At 40.1% G+C, this 18,474-nt stretch overlaps 1 protein-coding gene across 1 annotated transcript in view; it reads left to right on the top strand.

Annotated features, from left to right (window-relative positions):
- spidr (scaffold protein involved in DNA repair) overlaps window positions 1-18,474 on the top strand; it is a 42,476-nt gene that overhangs the window by 2,521 nt on the left and 21,481 nt on the right. Inside the window, exons 5-10 of the mRNA XM_084911222.1 lie at window positions 943-1,082; window positions 4,789-5,024; window positions 5,664-5,773; window positions 8,756-8,975; window positions 14,857-15,061; window positions 16,684-16,913. Coding sequence (XP_084767348.1) covers window positions 943-1,082; window positions 4,789-5,024; window positions 5,664-5,773; window positions 8,756-8,975; window positions 14,857-15,061; window positions 16,684-16,913 — 1,141 coding nt within the window. The remainder of the gene's footprint in view (window positions 1-942; window positions 1,083-4,788; window positions 5,025-5,663; window positions 5,774-8,755; window positions 8,976-14,856; window positions 15,062-16,683; window positions 16,914-18,474) is intronic.

The raw sequence follows: 18,474 nt of genomic DNA on the forward strand, positions 1-18,474 counted from the left end.
TTCTGGTAGGCCTTTACTGCAGTCACCTTCATTTGCTGCTCGTTTGTGGGTTTCTCTGCCTTCAGTTTTTTTATTTAATAACTGAAAAGCGTCCCTTATTCAGTCGAGATCAGGTGACAACCGTTTCTTTGCTCTTGGATTGCTATTGCAGTATGTTTTGGGTCATTATCAAGTCAAGTCAGGTGGCTTCATTGTCATTCCAATCATGTGCAGTGGTACAGCACACAGTGAAACGAGACAATGTTCCTCCAAGACCATGGTGCTATATATGACATATAACAGACAATCAACACAGGACTACATAAAGTGCAATGTGCAAAAATTGTCAAAAAACACAACAAAAACAGTGCAACACCAGAGAGAACAGAATAATGCAGACACAACAGTGCAATTGAAATGTGCAAAAGAGTGAGTATTGTGCAAAAAGTGAAAGCACGTCTTTATTGTAAACTTTAACTCCTCGAGAAAGTTGTCTTCTGTTGTTTTCCTGCTCCGTTGGTGTTGCTGAGCTGATCAGTGCATTCCTGCTTTCCAAGAATGGGCTAGTTGGACTAAGTGTACTATTGGCTATAATTTGTGACTAGTTAATGCACCACTTTCGTTAAACCCCTTGAATCAAAATCTCAAAGTGTGGCCTTCAATCAGATTTTCATTATTTGGTTTCAACCTACTGTGCTGGTGTACAGATGCAAATTTACAACAAAAATGCTTATTGTCTGTAACGCTGGGTATTAAAGTAAATTAACTAATTTCTTAGAAAGCTTAACTGTTCCTTTAACTTGGTCTACTTTGTGGTCCATTTCCAGATGTTTCTTAGTAAAAGCAATTGACTTAAGGTTATAAACTTCTGTTATATGTTAACAGCTCAGTTATCTCTATAGCCTGATAAACGCCATAAGATAAAATTTACAGCACTAGCACAGCTCTTTCTTTCATTCCTAGATGACCTTCCTGTTATTGACACAGACAGCGATCTGGGTGATGAGTCTCAGGAAGATGTTGAAAAGCACAGTGGGCAACAAATCTCAGACTGTGATTCCTCTGAAGAGAAGCCAAATGACTTCCCTTCTAAAACTGAAGATGTAAGTAAACATTAAACTATCTGTGCCGTGAAAGTGTTTTTTTTAAACACCTGCATAATGAGGCGCACTGATCTGTAGATCAGTGCTGTTTGTGTTACAGGACACTAGGTGGGGCTATAAGCCTTCCTATGCTCTTACTAACTTAGTCCAGTATATTACCAACTGTGTTTCTAATTATCAGCTGACTGCCAGTTGATGCATTTGTCTAAGAAGTGCTCATCTGTGTGTTTTAACAACTTTTCTGGCGTCTTGCTGGAGAATATTGTTCGCTGCTAATCTGATGGCTTTGTTTGCAGCTGTAGCAGATGCTGCATGAAAGCCTGTGTTCTTGCAAGATACTATGTAGATATTATATTTTAGTGTTCGTCTCAAAGTTGTTGGGTGTTTTTTTTTTTTTTTTTTTTTTTTTTTTTTTTTCAGTAATTTTTTGTTCAGTTTGTTGCAGTTGAATGTTTAGCCTTAAAACCACTAGGTGGAGCATTGTCTCAGCCATGTTTTGATGTCCTAAGAAGGCCCCATAGGCTTCAACCAGAGTAGTTTCTAGATTCAGGTTATGTTCTGTCAAAGTTCAGAAGCTGAGCCAGCAGTAAAACACAGGTTTAATGTGAAGGGCAAAGTAGATCTGAACACTGGGGCTAATTTATGCGTGATGTGAAACTCACAAAAAAAGCACTTGCCTCTCTTTAAGTACAATATGTAAAGAATTGCATAGTTTCCACTTGTGTTATTTATAGAAATAAAAACACTGTAGAGCTGCGACACAGTGAAAATGGAAATTATTGAGTAATATTTGAACCTTTCAGGTTTACAAATGTGCAGATTTGCGCTCCTTTTTTGTACTTTGTCAAAGTAAATTAAATATTTTTGAAGTGTTTGTTCTTTTTTTTCTTAAAGCCAAAACACAAAACATAATTCATGCAAACTGAACCATCAGATTCAACGGTGTAATGAAAGATCCCCCCCCCCACAGTGGCTTGACTGCTCCCACTCACAAGCCATTCAGAGGTACTGTTTGTTGAAGGCAGGGCTGGCATGGTGAGAATGTACAAGGAGTGGTGACAGTGTTTAGCTCATAGACCACACACATGCAGTTTAGTTGTTAGAGCACATATTACAATTTAAAAAGCAAAAAGATCAGCAGGTTGTGGCAAAACTGAATGAATGCGGTTGACTAGATAGCGGTTTGTGAGAACACCGTTGAACACGAGGATAGGTCAGATTGAAGCCGGTGATCATTTGTCTCGGTACTGGTATAGCCTTTGCCTGCCGCTTACGCTCCTTTATTGAGGCTGCAAAAAGCACTAACTCGATATATTGAGAGGAAGCCTGACGAGAGATTAACATCAGTCCCGCAGACCCCAGCTACTTCCTCTTGTCACACTTATAATTTGCTGTTATCAGCTCTTTGGGGTCAAGAAAATATAAGATCAACAAACAGGAGGCTTGTGGTCAGAGGGCCTCTAGAAAGAAGCCTTTAGAGTCCTACTTTTATAGTTTAATGTAGTCGCACTGAAATATGTGCACGGGGCAGTTTTGGCAGATCAAATGTTACATATTTGAAAGGAATAGTATGTAGCTTTCTTGCATCCGATTATCAGTGTGATTAAATTTAGTATATGCACAGTAAATATTGAGTTAATTAGAATATCAGAATGTTCTGGCCTATTTGGACTTTTTATTTGCTGCCCGGAAAGCTCACTTACACATTTCCAATTGTAAATCAAACCGGATCTAACAGGATACGGGAGGGGGAGGGGGGAAGGATCCTAATCCTAGGGAAAATTTACTACTCCAGATAAACGCATGGCTGAGTCACTTAATGTGCCCCTGCCAGATTTCTGTGTTTTTGTACTAGCCGCTAAGAGAGGACAGGCGGAGCTGTATAGGCGACTCCGCGCTTCAAGGCCAAAGGGGATGGCTGCTTCCCAGATGAAGTGTGTTGCTCGGTCCGACACCTACCGACATCGGCGCTTAAAGGGTCAACCACCCACACCACATTAGAGCTCGAGAAGGGCTATAAACAACTTTTTTACTACTGTTTGTTCAGGAGAACTTGAGTGAGTGGAAGAGGCTGCGTAGAGCTGTGTACTTATAATGCTTTCAGTGCTGGTGAAAACATTTTTGAGCCGGGGCCAGGAACATAGTGTTCCTTTTTCTCTGTAGCTGGTTGGAGTGTGACGTCTGCTGGCACGCTGCCTAGCAGGGTCAAGTTGATTCAAAGAAGAGAGCATATTGGCTGACAGGGCCTGGTATGCTGGTCTTGTCTGCACATGACAGGAACTCAGGTTTCTCGTGGATTTTTCCATGAGAACAGATTCCTTCAGGTGTAGCCAGCAATGATACAGCAAGAAAGATTGTTTAGTGCACTAATTTGACAATTAATCAGCCTGACTGCATGTCGGTGTATCATCCTCTTGATTTTTGATATTGATTTTATTGTTTTTATTAATCATTAATTACTCATGAATATGTTACAGATGGATGAACCATTTTAAAAGTGTTACTTTTTGCCTTTATATATACTATACACACTTGGATTGGTGCTCCTATTGTTGAAATGAGTGTATGTGCAAGCAATAAGCTTAGACTTCTGATTGCTTTAAACACTGTTTCAGACAGTTTTTCTATTTCTGCTCTGTACAGGGAGAGGATATCCTGGTCATTAACGCAGCAGCCTCACTCACCTGCTGACACCTTCTGTTTACAAGGGTCAGCCAATCAGAAGAAAGGGGAAGGAATTTAACACTAGGAGGGTCATTTTGACCCCAGTAACAACAGCAGTAATAGCAAAGGCATCATTTCTTGAAGAAGTTAGGTTGTTAATTTTCATCTAAATTTTTATAATATTAAGGAAGATTTGACAAAATACATATTTAAGATTCATTTTAAGGGGTTTTATTAGTTTTATTAATGATTTACAGCATTTTCTTACAGAATGTGAAATAAAAATACGCATTAGAATAAATGTAAATGAGATTGAACAGCTGATTGCCTACATTTTAAAACTGACCTCACAGGTAGCTGTGCTCTGGATTTACTTTACTTGCTCTGCACAGCCAGCAACCTGCCCTGTTCGGTCACACACTCCCCGCTCTGCTCCAACTCATCATGTGCCCAGCAATAATTATTCATGTGTTATCTAACTACAGTCACTCTCTATATGTATTTATCAGTCACATCTACCTAGCTGTAACTCGTTTTGTGGCAGGCTTTACACACAACCTCACAATGTGTGTAAAACAATCATGTTTCTAAGCAACATGCTGTGCTGCAGTAGTGGTTTTACATTACATAACATTTCGGCTTTGGTAAAAGTTGTCCTAATTCTTTTGATCGCCCACACCCCAAAATTGAGTATTTGATGAATAAGCCAATTTTTGAAAATGGCAGAAAATATGAGATGATTGAGTTTTAATTTAACAAACCTACAGGATTTTTAAAATACCAAGGGGCTCAAAATGAACCCTTGGCAGTTTCTAGTATGAAGTTTTTTGAGAGGTTGCACCAAGACAAATAAGGGTTACTTTGAGATGTAAATCATTCAGAGCGTGTTTAGAGTCCTAGAATAGAAATGTGGAGCTGGATGTCAGCATATAACATACAGTTGCATTTGACTGCAGTTGAGCATTTTTAACGTTTTCATTCAAGAATGTCAAACTACAAAATTACAACTGTTCTTCACATCAAATGCTCACTTTGTTCCCAGGTCAAAGAGCTTGAGATCTCAGTGTATGTGTCTGATGGAGAGGATATTGGCAGCCCAGTGACTTCAAGCAGACTGGACTCTGAGATCTTTCCTCTCCAAACTGGTGAGGGCAGCAAAAAGTCAATCAGCAACTGGGTGAGATCTGCTCAGGCGATGCTGCAAACGCCCCAGAAACCAGTCAATAGACAACCCAAGACTCCAGAAGACTCTGCCAAAAAGAGAAGAAAGTTTCAAAGGTGTGACTTTTGTTCCAGTCCACTGTTTTTAAATGCCTAGTACCTCTGCTGATACACAGCATATGAGCATATCATATTACTGCACCGAATTTAGTTTTATAGAAGTTTGATATCAGTCAAGTTACATAACATTAACCTCACACAGTTGAGCCTTCAAAATTATCATAAAGTTATGTCAGTGACGCTCAAGAAACCGCACTTGTCTTTGCAGCCTTCATGGAGTTAGAGTTTCTGCAGGACGGTGTTAGTTTTAATAAAAATTGCACCTGAGCGTATAATATGTGTGATGATAGTGCATTGCTTCACAATACGAACAAACAAAGCAAGATGTATTGCTTGCAGCCAGGTGATAGACAGACTTTGGTGACAATGTTTCCACGGCAGAACTGATGATGAAAGGGACACCTGGTGGCACAATGTGGGTGCTAAATGTCGTTTGCAATCTCTAAGCCCACCAAATCTGACAGATGGCTTTCTGTAGTCTTTGACAGCTGGTTCTGTGCATCAGAAAATCTTTTACTTCACTTTGAAATAAACATTTCTGCTTGTGCGTTGGTTAGACTGCTTGCGCTCTGTGAGTTTATCACATTACATCATCTACCTCTGTGGGGGTGGGGGGCATGCGTGTGTTTTTCGCAGTGGAGGTCTGGCAGAAAGGCTGAATCGACTTCAGTGCAGGCAGAGGTCAGCTATCAGCTTCTGGAAGCACCAGTCCGTCTCTGATTCCTCGGCAGCAACAACCACAACAGGTGATCCACGTCACACGAGTCCTCTGCCAGATCACACCAGGATCATGCACACATAAACCTGTGAATCATCACTTAAAGTTTAACAGTGAACTTTGATTTGTGAGTGGGATGAAGCCTGGCTGAAAGGTGTGATTTTTTTTTTTTTTTTTTTTTTCTTTTTACCATACATGTGATTGTACTTAGGGGCCACGCTGAGGAAATGCTGGCTGAACTGTGAACTCGACATGTAGGTGACAGGAAGCTGCTTGCCTACCTTTTTTTTTTTTCTTTTTTCCTTTCCGCGGCGTACCAAACCACTTGCATTGTCTTGTTGTTAAGTATCTCCTCGTAATAGGACATGAGCATTGACTCAGAGGTGACAGTTGATTGTGGAAAATGAAAACGCCCACCTGATCTAACTTAGAGTTTGTGGTCAGTCGATGGTTTGACTAGCGTAACGAGCTACGAAGATGGGTTGAAATGTAGGAGTTTATTTTGACTTGACCTGGTTTCGAAGTATAATCAATATTTGATCTTTCTTTTGTCTTTTTTGCACAAAGACTTTTGTTTGTTTAGTCTTTTCAACCCATTAACGTCACATGGCTGACATCAGGATTTTTTTAAATATAAAAAAATATATCTTTTGGTGCAAAATGTTCTTTTTCCGGAACATTTTTCACAATTTAATCTGCTACACTCAACCCGCAAACTCCAGGCCAAACAGTCGCCATGGAATCAATGGTTCAAATCACCAATTAAGTAGCATTAAAAGTCATGTTTTCAGCCTCATACAAAGGCAGTTTTGGCCTCTCTGAATAATTTCCTTCATTATAATATATATGGGAGTGATCTTCTTTCTGACTCATACATTTGGATATTAATAAGGCTCAGAGTTCACAGAATGGCCAATTTGACTGACACATGTGAAGACATACACGTGCAGAGGGTCTCTGTCTCCTAGGCCTCTGCTAATTTGGACCTGGTTTGCACCTCTCCACCACGTTTGTGTAATTGGTGCCTTTCGGAGCATTTTAATGGCATTTATCTGGTAAATGCTACGCTGTGTGGTAGAGTTCAGCCGAGGAGTTTGTGCTTCTGTTTTGTTGAGGGAAATTCTGGCATTTTAAGCAAGATTTAGCAGGTTATGGATGGAGGTTGCTAAAGCCTCAGTCACATAGGCCTAGACACTTGTCTGCGATGCCCTTGAAACTTCTGGTCAAAAGGAAAAAAATGTGTATTCCCGACTCATTGCGAGTGTTTCTTGGAGGTTGCTGTCTGTTGTTAGGTGAACCTGGTCACGAAGATGGTACTGCATTAAAAAACCTTCTTGTGATTGCTTTTGTTGCCCATGGTTTGCATGATGCACATTGGATTTCTCTGCAGACAGTGCTAGCTAGCTGCTGAGCAATAGTGAAAACTGAAAAAGTGCAACGCAAACTGGAAATGGAGAATGTTCGTGAAACTAACACGTTTTAAAAGGTGCTACTTTCACTTTTAAGGCAAACAGTCTGTTCCCGGTTTGCGTCGCACTTTTTACAAATTTAAGCGCCATTCGGTCAGTAGTTGGCGAGGGTTTGCAGATAAGTTGGTGGCTTCCATATAAACTAGGGTTTCAACTGTGGAAATCAGCTTGTGAATAAAACATTAATTTTGAGGCCTCAGAATGCGGTTAGACTTTAAGTTAGCAGTGTTGCTAAAGTTGTTGTTGTTGTCCTTTTGCTGTCCCCCCAACCACCAACCACACACAGAAGATTGATGTCCTTCCCCGTGCCTGGTTCTCCTTTAGGTGCTTTCCTGTTGAAAAGGATTTTTTTCCTTCCCATTGTTGCCAAGTACTTGATCATAGATGGTTGTCCAATTAATGGGGTCTTCTCTCTATTATTGTAGAATCCTTACTTTACAGTGTAAAGTGCCTTGAGGCAACCGTTGTTGTGAATTGGTGCTAATTAAATAAAATTGAATTACAGTAATTCGAAGGAACATGTCTGTCATTTGCTTAAGTCCAGTGAAGCCTGCCAACCCTAACTGATAACTTAGGACTCCACATTTTCATCTGAATATGATAACGTTGTCCAAAACCAGGCAGTGACTTGACATTGGTTTCGTTCATATTTTGGTGAACACATAATTACCAATAACAACACTGATGCAGACTGGATCGCCCTGTTCTGTGACATCTGATTGTGATGGTGTGCGACTTATCTACGGTTAATTTAATTCAGTTTTATTTATATAGAGCCAAATCACAATAACAGCCACCTCAAGGCGCTTTATATTGTAAGATAAATACCCCACAATAAAACAAGTATGCAGATGTTGAGTTGTTTCCTAAAATATTGAATTTGCAGGTCAAGAGGAGGACTCGAGTACTCTCTCGGTTTTGGCATGCTGCCTGGTGTTATTGTAATGATTTTGTTATTTGGGATCTCAATGCACAGAGCACAAATGAACCACTTAACATTCATGTTTGGACAAATGCCTGTTAAAACCTAATACCTCTCCAACAGTCTCCTTGATCTGATTCATTTGTATCATATTAAAATTCCCCCTCTGGCCACTTACCTACACACACACAATGAGCTGCATTGACTTTGCCCCTTCTCTTCTGCAATTTTAACAATTCAATGCAATCAAGTTTACACACTTCGCTTTCATGATGCCAAGTCTCCCTCCTATCTCGCTTTGGTTTACAGCTGCAGGGCATCGTTGTGATTTGCTCTTCTTAAGTATCTTTGTGGACTTTATAGTTCACGCCAAGCAATCAGCGTTGTGGTGAAATTCCAAATATTTGTGCAGTCATCCATTGGGATTTACTGCGTCTCGTATCCAGCTCAGGCTGAGTCAGTAACAGCTTTACAGATATGCAGTGCAAGTTGTTCTGATGCTAAAAAAGAACTTCATAATGCATAATGAGTCCCACAGAGAGCATGAGTACACTGTGTACACAGACACACACACACAAGCATTAAACATCTGTGTTGTTGTTGTTGCTCTGATCTCCAGTGGACAGGGCTGGCGTGCTGGTGCTCGAGGTGCTGGAGGTTCATGAGGAGTGCAGCATGCAGTTGGCGCACTGCGAGCACCACCAACCCCCCGGAGACGGCCACCAACACATTAACCCGGTCTCTCAGGAGAGCGCTCGTATGTTGGTGTTATTCAACAGAGAGACAGCTGCACAGCTGATTCCTGCACCCAGTGACATCATCCACATATATCCACCATGGTGAGCAGATGGCGCACAGGGCACACTTTTAAAGCTGACCCCTTTCATTATTTTCTGTTACAAAGTTATAGTTGCATATTAAACATGGCTTAAGTTTCAAAAGGTCAGTGTATATAAGAATAATTCCAGTGAGCCAAAACCTTGGACTGCAGGTGGCTCCAGTTTTTTCTACTTTTAGCTCTCTGTGATGTCACTGAGAGCAGATATTCCTACTATGGTGGTATCAGTCAGAAAACGAGCATAGAGAACTCTCTTAGCTGCTGTTCAAACATGAGGGACAGCCATTCAGAAGAAAGCTGGGCCTTACCCAGAACTAAACAGCTCATTTTATTTTTTAAGATATTTATTTTTGGGTTATTTGACAGTTCAGGAGTGAAGAAGTAGACAAAAAAAGAATGGGAGAAAATACGCCGCAAAGTGCTGCAGGTTGGACCCGAACCCAAGCTGCTACATTTCAACCTTAAGAAATATGACCGCCTGTTCAACCAGGGAGCTAAACCAGTGCCCAAACAACTTGTTTTAAAAAGAAGACAAGCTGAGGCCCACTAACACACTAGAGTTCCGTATAAGATGAATAAAGTTTAATTTGAACTGTGAATAATGCAGAGTTTGTTTATTTATATTTTTTCTGGTGTTAATAGTTCTGTGCTGTGAGCAGCTGTAAGCAGCGTTTTATTTTTCCACTGCGCCACTTAAACTGATAGCGAAGATGTGCTCAGTCTGTGGTTAACACATCATAGTTACTTTAACTGCTCCACAAAAAAGCACCACATTTACCAGTGGAAAGCTTTTAGTGTTTACATCAGCTGTGACTTCTCTGATGCACCTGAAAATGCAGCACTGAAGTGTGAAATATGGCTGATTTGTGACGGTACAAACAAGGAGACCGAGCTGAAACTAAACTTCAGACCACAAATATTCAGACAGAACCGACAAAGTATTAAGAGCTTAAAACAGGCAGATAGTTTACATTGGTGAAGACAAGGAAGTAAACTGGTACAGTTGGCCTTGACCAGCCCTGCTACTTAGTGTCTTTGTACAGATAAAGGCAAGGTGTGTGGGGGAAGACATACACTTGTGAATACAAGATGATCCTATTGTGTCAAAACCAGTTTGCAACCATTGTTATGATGTGCAAAGGTCAAAAATACAGTAAAGAGAACTCTGGACCACATTTTGAGGAAAGATTTTTTTTAAAGTACATAATCTTATGTTATTTTATGATTTAAAATAACAATGAGTGGGTTTTTAAATGTTTAATGTCCTAATTTTTTTAGACTCTTATATTATTAGGCACATGTGGTTGAATCTGGGCATGTGGTGCTGGAGGGTACTTGGTTAAATTTAAAGGTCCCATGTAAATGTCAAAAAAATGCAGAGAAGAAGAAATTCCTCACACTGAGAAGCAGATGGTCAAACGACAGAAGAAAAACCGCTGTTTTATTTTTTTTAATGGAATAATGGATGAATTATATCTGCTGTAATAGGCACATAATTAAATTTTAAGAATTAGAGCATTTTTTCTGTTAATGTCTAAAATAGCACTGGGACTGGGTGACACATTTGGGGAGTTATATCGGTCAGTGAAACCATTTTTTCCCCCCTATCTTTGGTTTTTCTTTCTAAATCATCTCTTGGCCGACGCTCAAAACCTACAGAGCAAAATACACTGTTGCGGGCAATTACTCAATGCACGAGTGACACAGTACATGCAGGGCAAGGAGCTCAGAAGACATTGAATAGGAGGTTTGCTGGAAGTTGCACGCCTAAAATCTTTCAAGTTGTACAATTGTGTGTTTTTAAGTGTAAAAACTTGGTGTTCTCATTTTACAATAGTAAATACTCGAGAGCCAGATGTGAAGAGCAGTGCCTCACATGGGGGGATTGTTTTTGGGATTGTTTGGGAGTTGGAACGAGGTAGCGGTTGACTCCAGCTGTTGGGAGTTTGGGTTGATCTGGAATATCCAAGCTGGCGGAAGCGCAGGGGCCTCCTCAGCGCTCTGACGTCACAAACAGCTCCAGGGAATGCTTCGCATTCCTCTTCCTGGCAGTAGTTAGGTCATTTCCAGCAAGCCGGGGAAAAAACACAGTAGGATTATTTTCTGGAGCATTTGGGAGTAGAGAGTGGAAGGAGCCAGAGGCCTGAGATTGAAAACACATGGTGGTTTGAGAGGATCTCTGGCTTTAGCACCTCTCCTTTCCTGTTTTATTCTCTTCAGCCACAACCGTTTACTTCTTCAAAGCATTATTTTTGCGTGTATCTTAAAATCTTTTTCTGTTTATGCGTGGGGTTGACAGTTTAAATCAATCAGTATTCTGCCTGTATAAAAGCACATCATAACAGCAAGAAAAAGTGGATGTTCTCTGAGTCTAATGTTAACAGCTACAGGCCAGGCCAAAGTGGGAAAAAAAAGCAGAAATTAGATGAGCAGCCTGTCTGGTAAAATTCCTCTTATCAGTTTCCTGTGTGACACTCGAGGGGTTAACCACCCCCATAATTCCTGCAACGAGTAGTTTGACTCCTCCCACCTCCCACGCCTTGTTTTAAGTGGGCCAAGGCCCAAGCGGAAATACCTGCAGGGATTATTCACTTACAAGCTGTGACGCAAGCAGTCAGTGCCGCTCCTTAACCTGGCTACCTATCTGATGATGACAACTGCCCACTCACCTGTTCACAATGGATCATGCTTCCTGTAAGGGTGTTGTTCATGTGAATATGAACAGCACGTTCTGCTCTGCTAAGATTAGAGTACGGCTTTTACAGATTGTTGTTGTGATCTCTTGTCAGATAACGATCGCTGAGGCTTAATCGTTGCTTGTCTTGTGCTTGTTTAGTTTTGTTTTTTTTAAGGTTGGCAAAATTCAGCTGTGGTGGAAAAAAAACCTAATCTCATCATCAGAGTAGACAAGGTACCGTCGCTCTAAAAATACCACACTTCAAGTTGAAAGTCCTGCATTCAGAAGTTTTATTTGTATAAAAGCACTGGCAAACATTATTTAAGGTATTTAGAACATGCAAATTTATTTAAAGTACACCAGAAATACTTACACTCACTCAAACCACACAGGAATTGGTTTAAATGCTGCTGAACGACAAAAAGAAGAAACCAGATATTCAGATAACGATACTATTGTATTGATGCATTAAAATGTTGAGTATTATTTTAATAGTGTAGATCATATAACTCCTTTATTTTTGGTAACATTGCATCATGTACTATGTACTGACATTTCAATTTAATTCAGGTCAATTCAGTTTTATTTATATGGTGCCAAATCATAAAAACAGTTGCCTCAAGGTTCTTTATAATGCAAGAGAAAACCCTACAGGTTTAGAGATACAACTTCAACACAGCTGTGAGCAAACAACTGGTGACGGTGGGAAGGAAGAACTCCCTTTTAACAGGAAGAGACCTCTGACACGACCAAGCTCAGGGAGGCACAGCAATCTTCTACAACTAGTTGAAGTGAGGAAAAAGGAGACCATAGGGAGATGAAGAAAAAACACAAACCACTGAAAAGAGAAGACACAATTTCATGATATGCAGTAGTGATATATTTTTTTAAAAAAAATAGGCAGGGGAGACACAGTGCAGGAAGTAAATAACAGTAGCAGCATAGCTAGGGGTCCTTCAGGTTTGCAAGATACAACTCTAACTATCACAAAGGAAAGGGTTAAACTTGACCTTAAAAGTAGCAAGTGTCTGTTTCATGAATCCAAACTGGGAGCTGGTTCCACAGGATAGGATCCTGATAGCTATGAACTCTGTGAACCTGTCAGTCTACAGTCTGAGAGTAAAATGCTCTGTTAAGATAAAATTACAATATAAGGTCTTTAAAATATCACAGAGATTTCATGGTAGTGGTTATTTTAAGTGGAGACCACCAGAACTCTGCACAATATCTTACTCTTAATCCTACAGTTTTGATTTAGCATTAAAAGCTGTAGACTGGGGGCAATTTTTGTTCATAAAGCTAGCATAGTGTGTCTTGTGTCATAATTTTATGCCACTATGAACTCATATGCTTGTGACACAGCACCTCTGTCTTCTCAGGTGCAACAAACTGCCCTGCTGATAAGCATCTTGCTTTATTAGCCCACTGCTTGGCTGGAAAGCAGAGGAAATACTAGTCTGCACTGTCAAGTGATACTGAATCCAAACAAGTTGAGGCTTTGGTAGAAAATATCCTCTTTGCAGGGTCTCTGGCCCCAAAAAGTCTACTATCCTTTGTTTTATGATATAGAGCCACCAAGAAAGGAAAATCTTCTTTTTATATACGTGTACTTGATATATACCTGCCATTAAGAGGGTAGATTATTTTGCAGTGGATGAGTCACAGATGTCTCCACCTGCACTGGTAAAAACTCATTACTGGATTTTCTCCATAGTCATTGTGTAGTTGGTAGTCTTGCATGACCAAAAATGAAGACAAAAATGCTCCAGGGGATGGAAACAATGCCAGTAACAGTATGTACAGTCCAGCGCAATCAGGGACAACACTGTGGCAGGAACTTATACCTGTGTGGTTTAGCTTTTTTTTTTTCTTCTTCTTCTTTTGCTGTCAAAGATGGCTCTACTTTACAGCTACAGTCTGTTTAATAAAGACATGTGGAAGTGGACAAGTGGAAAATATTAGAAACACTCATCAGTACTATACAGTAAGAACTATAAAAAAATAAAGCCTCCAAACTGACCAGCAAATAAAGTAATTCCTGTAAATCCAGCACTCTCAAAGTCTGAACTCTTTAAGGTCACATTAGACTCCCTTTCATTAAATGTGGGTGCACATAAACTGTGCAAATCTAATAATTTGGCTCATAAATTCTTTCCCACGGTGTTTTCATTATATGTCTAAACAAATAGTCCCCCCCTCCACACTTATCTGCGTGTTTAAGTATCACCACACGTCTTGGGCGAGCTGCGACATGCACAGAGGTTCCAGTCAGAGTGCATTTGGCTCTGACTCAGCGATAAGCCATCATCACGGTATTATCAATGTTACATGTGGAAAAAGTCGTAATTTATACTTACCAACAACACAGTGCTATATAATTACTGTTATCCTACTTTTTTTTTTTTTTTTTGAGCTGTCAGGCCTGGTGCCACTCAGATGGGCCGTATTTATGTCAATGAGCCTAAGTACCAGACCTGAGGTGTTTGGTTTTTTTTGTTTGTTTTTTTAGGTTTTAAAGGAGTGGTTCAGCATCTCTGTGCCACTTACAGATGAGTGAAATCTAAGCTGATAACAGTAAAAAATTAAAGCGAGATCAGCACGTCAGGTCACACATACACACACTTTGAGTTAGATTTTTCATCAGTTCACTCTCAGGCTTGTTGACTGTGACGACTGAAGTATTTTTCCACACATGACATCACATTTGGAAAGTATTCTCACCCGCATCCCCCAGATTGAGCACTGCGACATGTAATTACTTGGAAATTTTATCTTTCACTAGGTAAAGTAAAAGAGGACGCATGCATCCGTTGCGTTCTTTTCTCGTCTTGGAGGAGGTTAACGTATTTGAACTTGTACTTTGTGCTGGGTGGTACGCAGCGAACAGACCTGTGGAGGTGGCTGGTACCTTATCTGAGTTTGACATTCAAAAAGTTCTCGATCTAGCAGCCCCCACCCCTCTACGTTTATGCAACAGCCTCTTCCATTTAATTCACAATCTGACTGTTTTCAAGTGTTATCAAGACAATCATAACATAAAGCTGTTTATCTTTGCCCTTCAACTTTATAGATGTTTATTTCATGCAATATTAAAATACTCAAACCCCGTGGTTCCTTTTATTAAGAACCAGCATAAGAAACGCTCAAACAGCTGCTATACTAGATTTGCCTTGAATCTAAACTTGATGAACTTTACCTGTTGCAGGCAGAGCCTTTCTGTTGAGGGCTTCAGCTGTCCTATTATTCTCAACACACACTTCAGCAAGAAGGTCTTCTGTGCTTCCAAATCGGCCAATGCGTCTATTCCTAGAGGCCCAGTCTTTGCGGAAAGGCGCATACCGTATTATTTGGGAAAAACATTCAGAGTGCTGGATGCATGCAGGACCACAGAGGAGAGCAATGTGAAGCAGGTGTGTGTGTGTTTTATCGCCTTTACAGTCAAGTGTGTAACATTTTATTTCAATTCAAAATGTAAAGTACTTGTTGACATAAAGAGGAAGGCGTTTAGGAGATTATACAAACCGTATTATGCCTCTAAAACTGCTGTCATCGGTTGAAGAAAATGACTGCACTTTATGATTATGTGTGCAGTAGGTTTCTACTGGCTGTAAGGTTTCTGCTCAGGTTTAGTCAATATGTATAAACACAAAACACTCTGAGGCTTGCATCAATGTTTTTATGACTTTATAATTATGAAATCAACACTGAAAGAGTGTTGTTTTTTTCCCAGGTTTAATCATGCTCACTTTATACAGATCTCAGATATAAACAATAAATGGTCTCAGTCGGATGCGGAATCACTCTATTCTGCTGCTGTAGCAATCAGAAGTGATTGATATATGTATATGTTTGATTCACTGAGTGAGTTTTAATAGCAGTACTTTCATGAAGTTTAGTTGATCAACTAAAAAAAGAACATTTAGCTGTTTTCTCCTTTATGGAGCTAAGAAAGGCAGACATTGTAGTTCTCTTTTACTTGTGAAGGATCATACACTGCATGGACAAAAGTAACACAGGTGTATAAAGTCCATGCAGTCTGCCTTTACAAACACTGACGCTGAGTGAATTCAAGGATGATACTGTAATAGGATGCCTTTGTTACAGTGAGTCAGTTTGTGAGATTTCCAAGATATTCCACAATCAGCTGTAAGTGGTATTGTTACAGAGTGGAAGTGTTTAAAAACCACAGCAACTCAGCCAAGAAGTGCCAGACCACGTAACATTATAAAGTGAGGTTACCGAGTGCTGAGACATATAGTGTGTTTAAAACAAATTAAATAAATAAAAAAGACCCACTATCTGCAGAGCAGCTTGCTTCCTCTGACATTAACATCAGCACAAAAAACTGTGTGCCACACAGCATTTCCATTGGCCAACCTCCGCCTGTGAAATGTGTAGGTGGCCCAGTACTTTTGCCCATATAGCTTTTAAAGTCTTTTTTTTCATTTCTTTGTCTGAGTGTTTTAAGAACAGTGTAAACTGGCCATGTTCGTCTGTGTATTTATGTATTGTTTATGCATTTATCTTAAAAAAAAAAAGTCTTAATTATTTAAAAACACAAACAACCTTAAAGTCTAGGAGCTTATTGCACTCTCTTCCAACAAAGATGTATCTTATATTCATACTTGAATGTATTGGTGAGTGTCATATAGTGCATTTCTAATAATAAGACATGGCTGCATTTTTTAATGTCTTTTAAAAATATCTCTAAATATCAAATAATCTATTGATTATCTTATCAGTGAATGAATTGTTTGCTTATCACTAACTTCCAGATTCAATACATGTATTATTTTATCCAGTTAACTTTGATTTTAAGCTCAGTAAGAAATCCAGATGTTCATTCATTCATTCATTCATATCTGAGATGTTGAGACAAGTGACAGTTGACTGTTTATGCCTACAAACTTATCAAAGTACTTATCAGCGTAATCTTCTACCAGTCAGCTAACTGATTAAATCACCTATTCAGCTCTGAGAAGTCACACTTTGGGACGATGTGATGTTATTTTCTTGCTTTTCTCTGTTACAGGTTGCTCAGTGCAGTTTGGGGCCTTCTGGAGTTTTGACAAGATACTGCGTCTCTCTCCTGGAAGCTATCGAAGGTCTCGGCCAGGCTGGCTCTGTGGAGCAAGATGTAGAGGTGGTTGTGCAGAGAGTTTACTCCATCCCCATTGCTGACTGCTCTCCTGTGTCCATCCTCAAACCAAAACTTCCCCTCAGGTCCTCCACAGCTCCTCCTGCAGAGAAAGGCAAAACAAGGTATTGTTGGGCGAGCTCATAATTGGGATCCCAGGGAGGCCTTTTGGTTTGTCACTTGAAGCCAGAAACAGCTGGGAAAAATGAATCGTATTTTATCTGCTGTGAGAGCTCTGCCCCAGTTGAGATTATTCTTTTTGTTCAAATTTCATGCTAGTTTCTTTGCTCTCGGGCTTTGCATGCTTCTCCTCGGTGGCACGATGTGTCTCAGTGGTCGAGCTATTGTTCACAGCACAGCAGGCCGCACAAAGTGCTCACGCTGTCTCCAGCCATATGGCATTGCTTGACAAAGGACACAAACATTTCTAATTGAATCCAGCCCCTCTGTGAATGGTTCTGGCCAATTCTCAGGAAAGACAGCATGATGTTTTCAGAATCTCGTGCACCAGCAAGTCTGAGTTGAATTGTTGCCCGTTCGCACTCCTCTGGGTGGAGCAGCTTTGTAGCAGTTTTTTTTCTTACCTTAATAAGGGGAAACCAAAGTGTTTTTCCTTCACATGTTAAAACATAATTCCTCTTGGTACTGCAGAAAATGTATGGTCATAAACAAATGAGGCAGATTTGTTTTTCCTTCATTTAATCAGCAAATAATTTAAGAATCTTTTTATTCATTTGTTTTGTTTTTTTTAAGACAAAACATTAACTGTTACACCGTGTGTCGCCTGTCAGTCATTTATCTGCAGTCTTCAGAATCTGCTTATGGACTCTGCTGTTTCGGTAAAATAGCCTAGTATCCTCTAGCATTCATTGACCAAAAGAGTTGCACAGTATAACCCAGTTTGCCATGTTTACCCCTTGGGAGGCGTTCAAGCAACAACCTGATCAGATACCTGCACCACTTTTTCTTCCTTTTTTTCACCAGAAAGGTGCAGGGATTCCTCTTCCGACTGGGGATTTTTCACCAGGAAATCTATGTCCTATTATGTTGGAACCACTGCACCCAAGAAATGTAATTACACATTTGATCGATGCTGCCCGCGACTGTTGTGATGGGCCTCATTAGTATCATTGACTCCTCTTGTCCTGTATATTTCAGGCTCCTCTTTAAACACAGTTTTTAAATTTATCAGTGACAGAATAACAATCATGGCCTTAATAATAAGGGATCATAATTATAGCATCAATTTTAGGACTTGCATATGTCAGCAAATTCCTGGACCAAATATCACATTGGACGTGAGGCAATCTACAAATCACTAGAAAAACTTAAGCTCCGCCCCACAAAAAAATAACCCCAACAAAGAATGGATACCCAGGATGCAAAAAGTTCCAGCATTTTATTTGTTTCTAAGTCATCGGGACACCACCACATAGTAAATAACCCATAATGCACAAGCACAAGCGTCAATTCCGGCAAAGATGTTGGCAAATTGTGCGTGTTATGCCGTAGGCTCTATAACGATTCCTCCCTGTCTTAATCAGGCCTGAGTCTGAATGTGATCCCTTTAGTCACAAGCTCATGGCTGTGGGTAAGAGTAAGCCTCTGGATAGACTTTCTTTCATCACAATGACAGACTAGTACAACTGTAATCCAGCTGCCAAGCTCCAGGTCCTGTCTGCCCTC

This window comes from Perissodus microlepis, chromosome 18 (genome assembly GCF_051167445.1).
Source record: "Perissodus microlepis isolate ML-2025 ecotype Zambia chromosome 18, ASM5116744v1, whole genome shotgun sequence".
NCBI lineage: Eukaryota > Metazoa > Chordata > Actinopteri > Cichliformes > Cichlidae > Perissodus > Perissodus microlepis.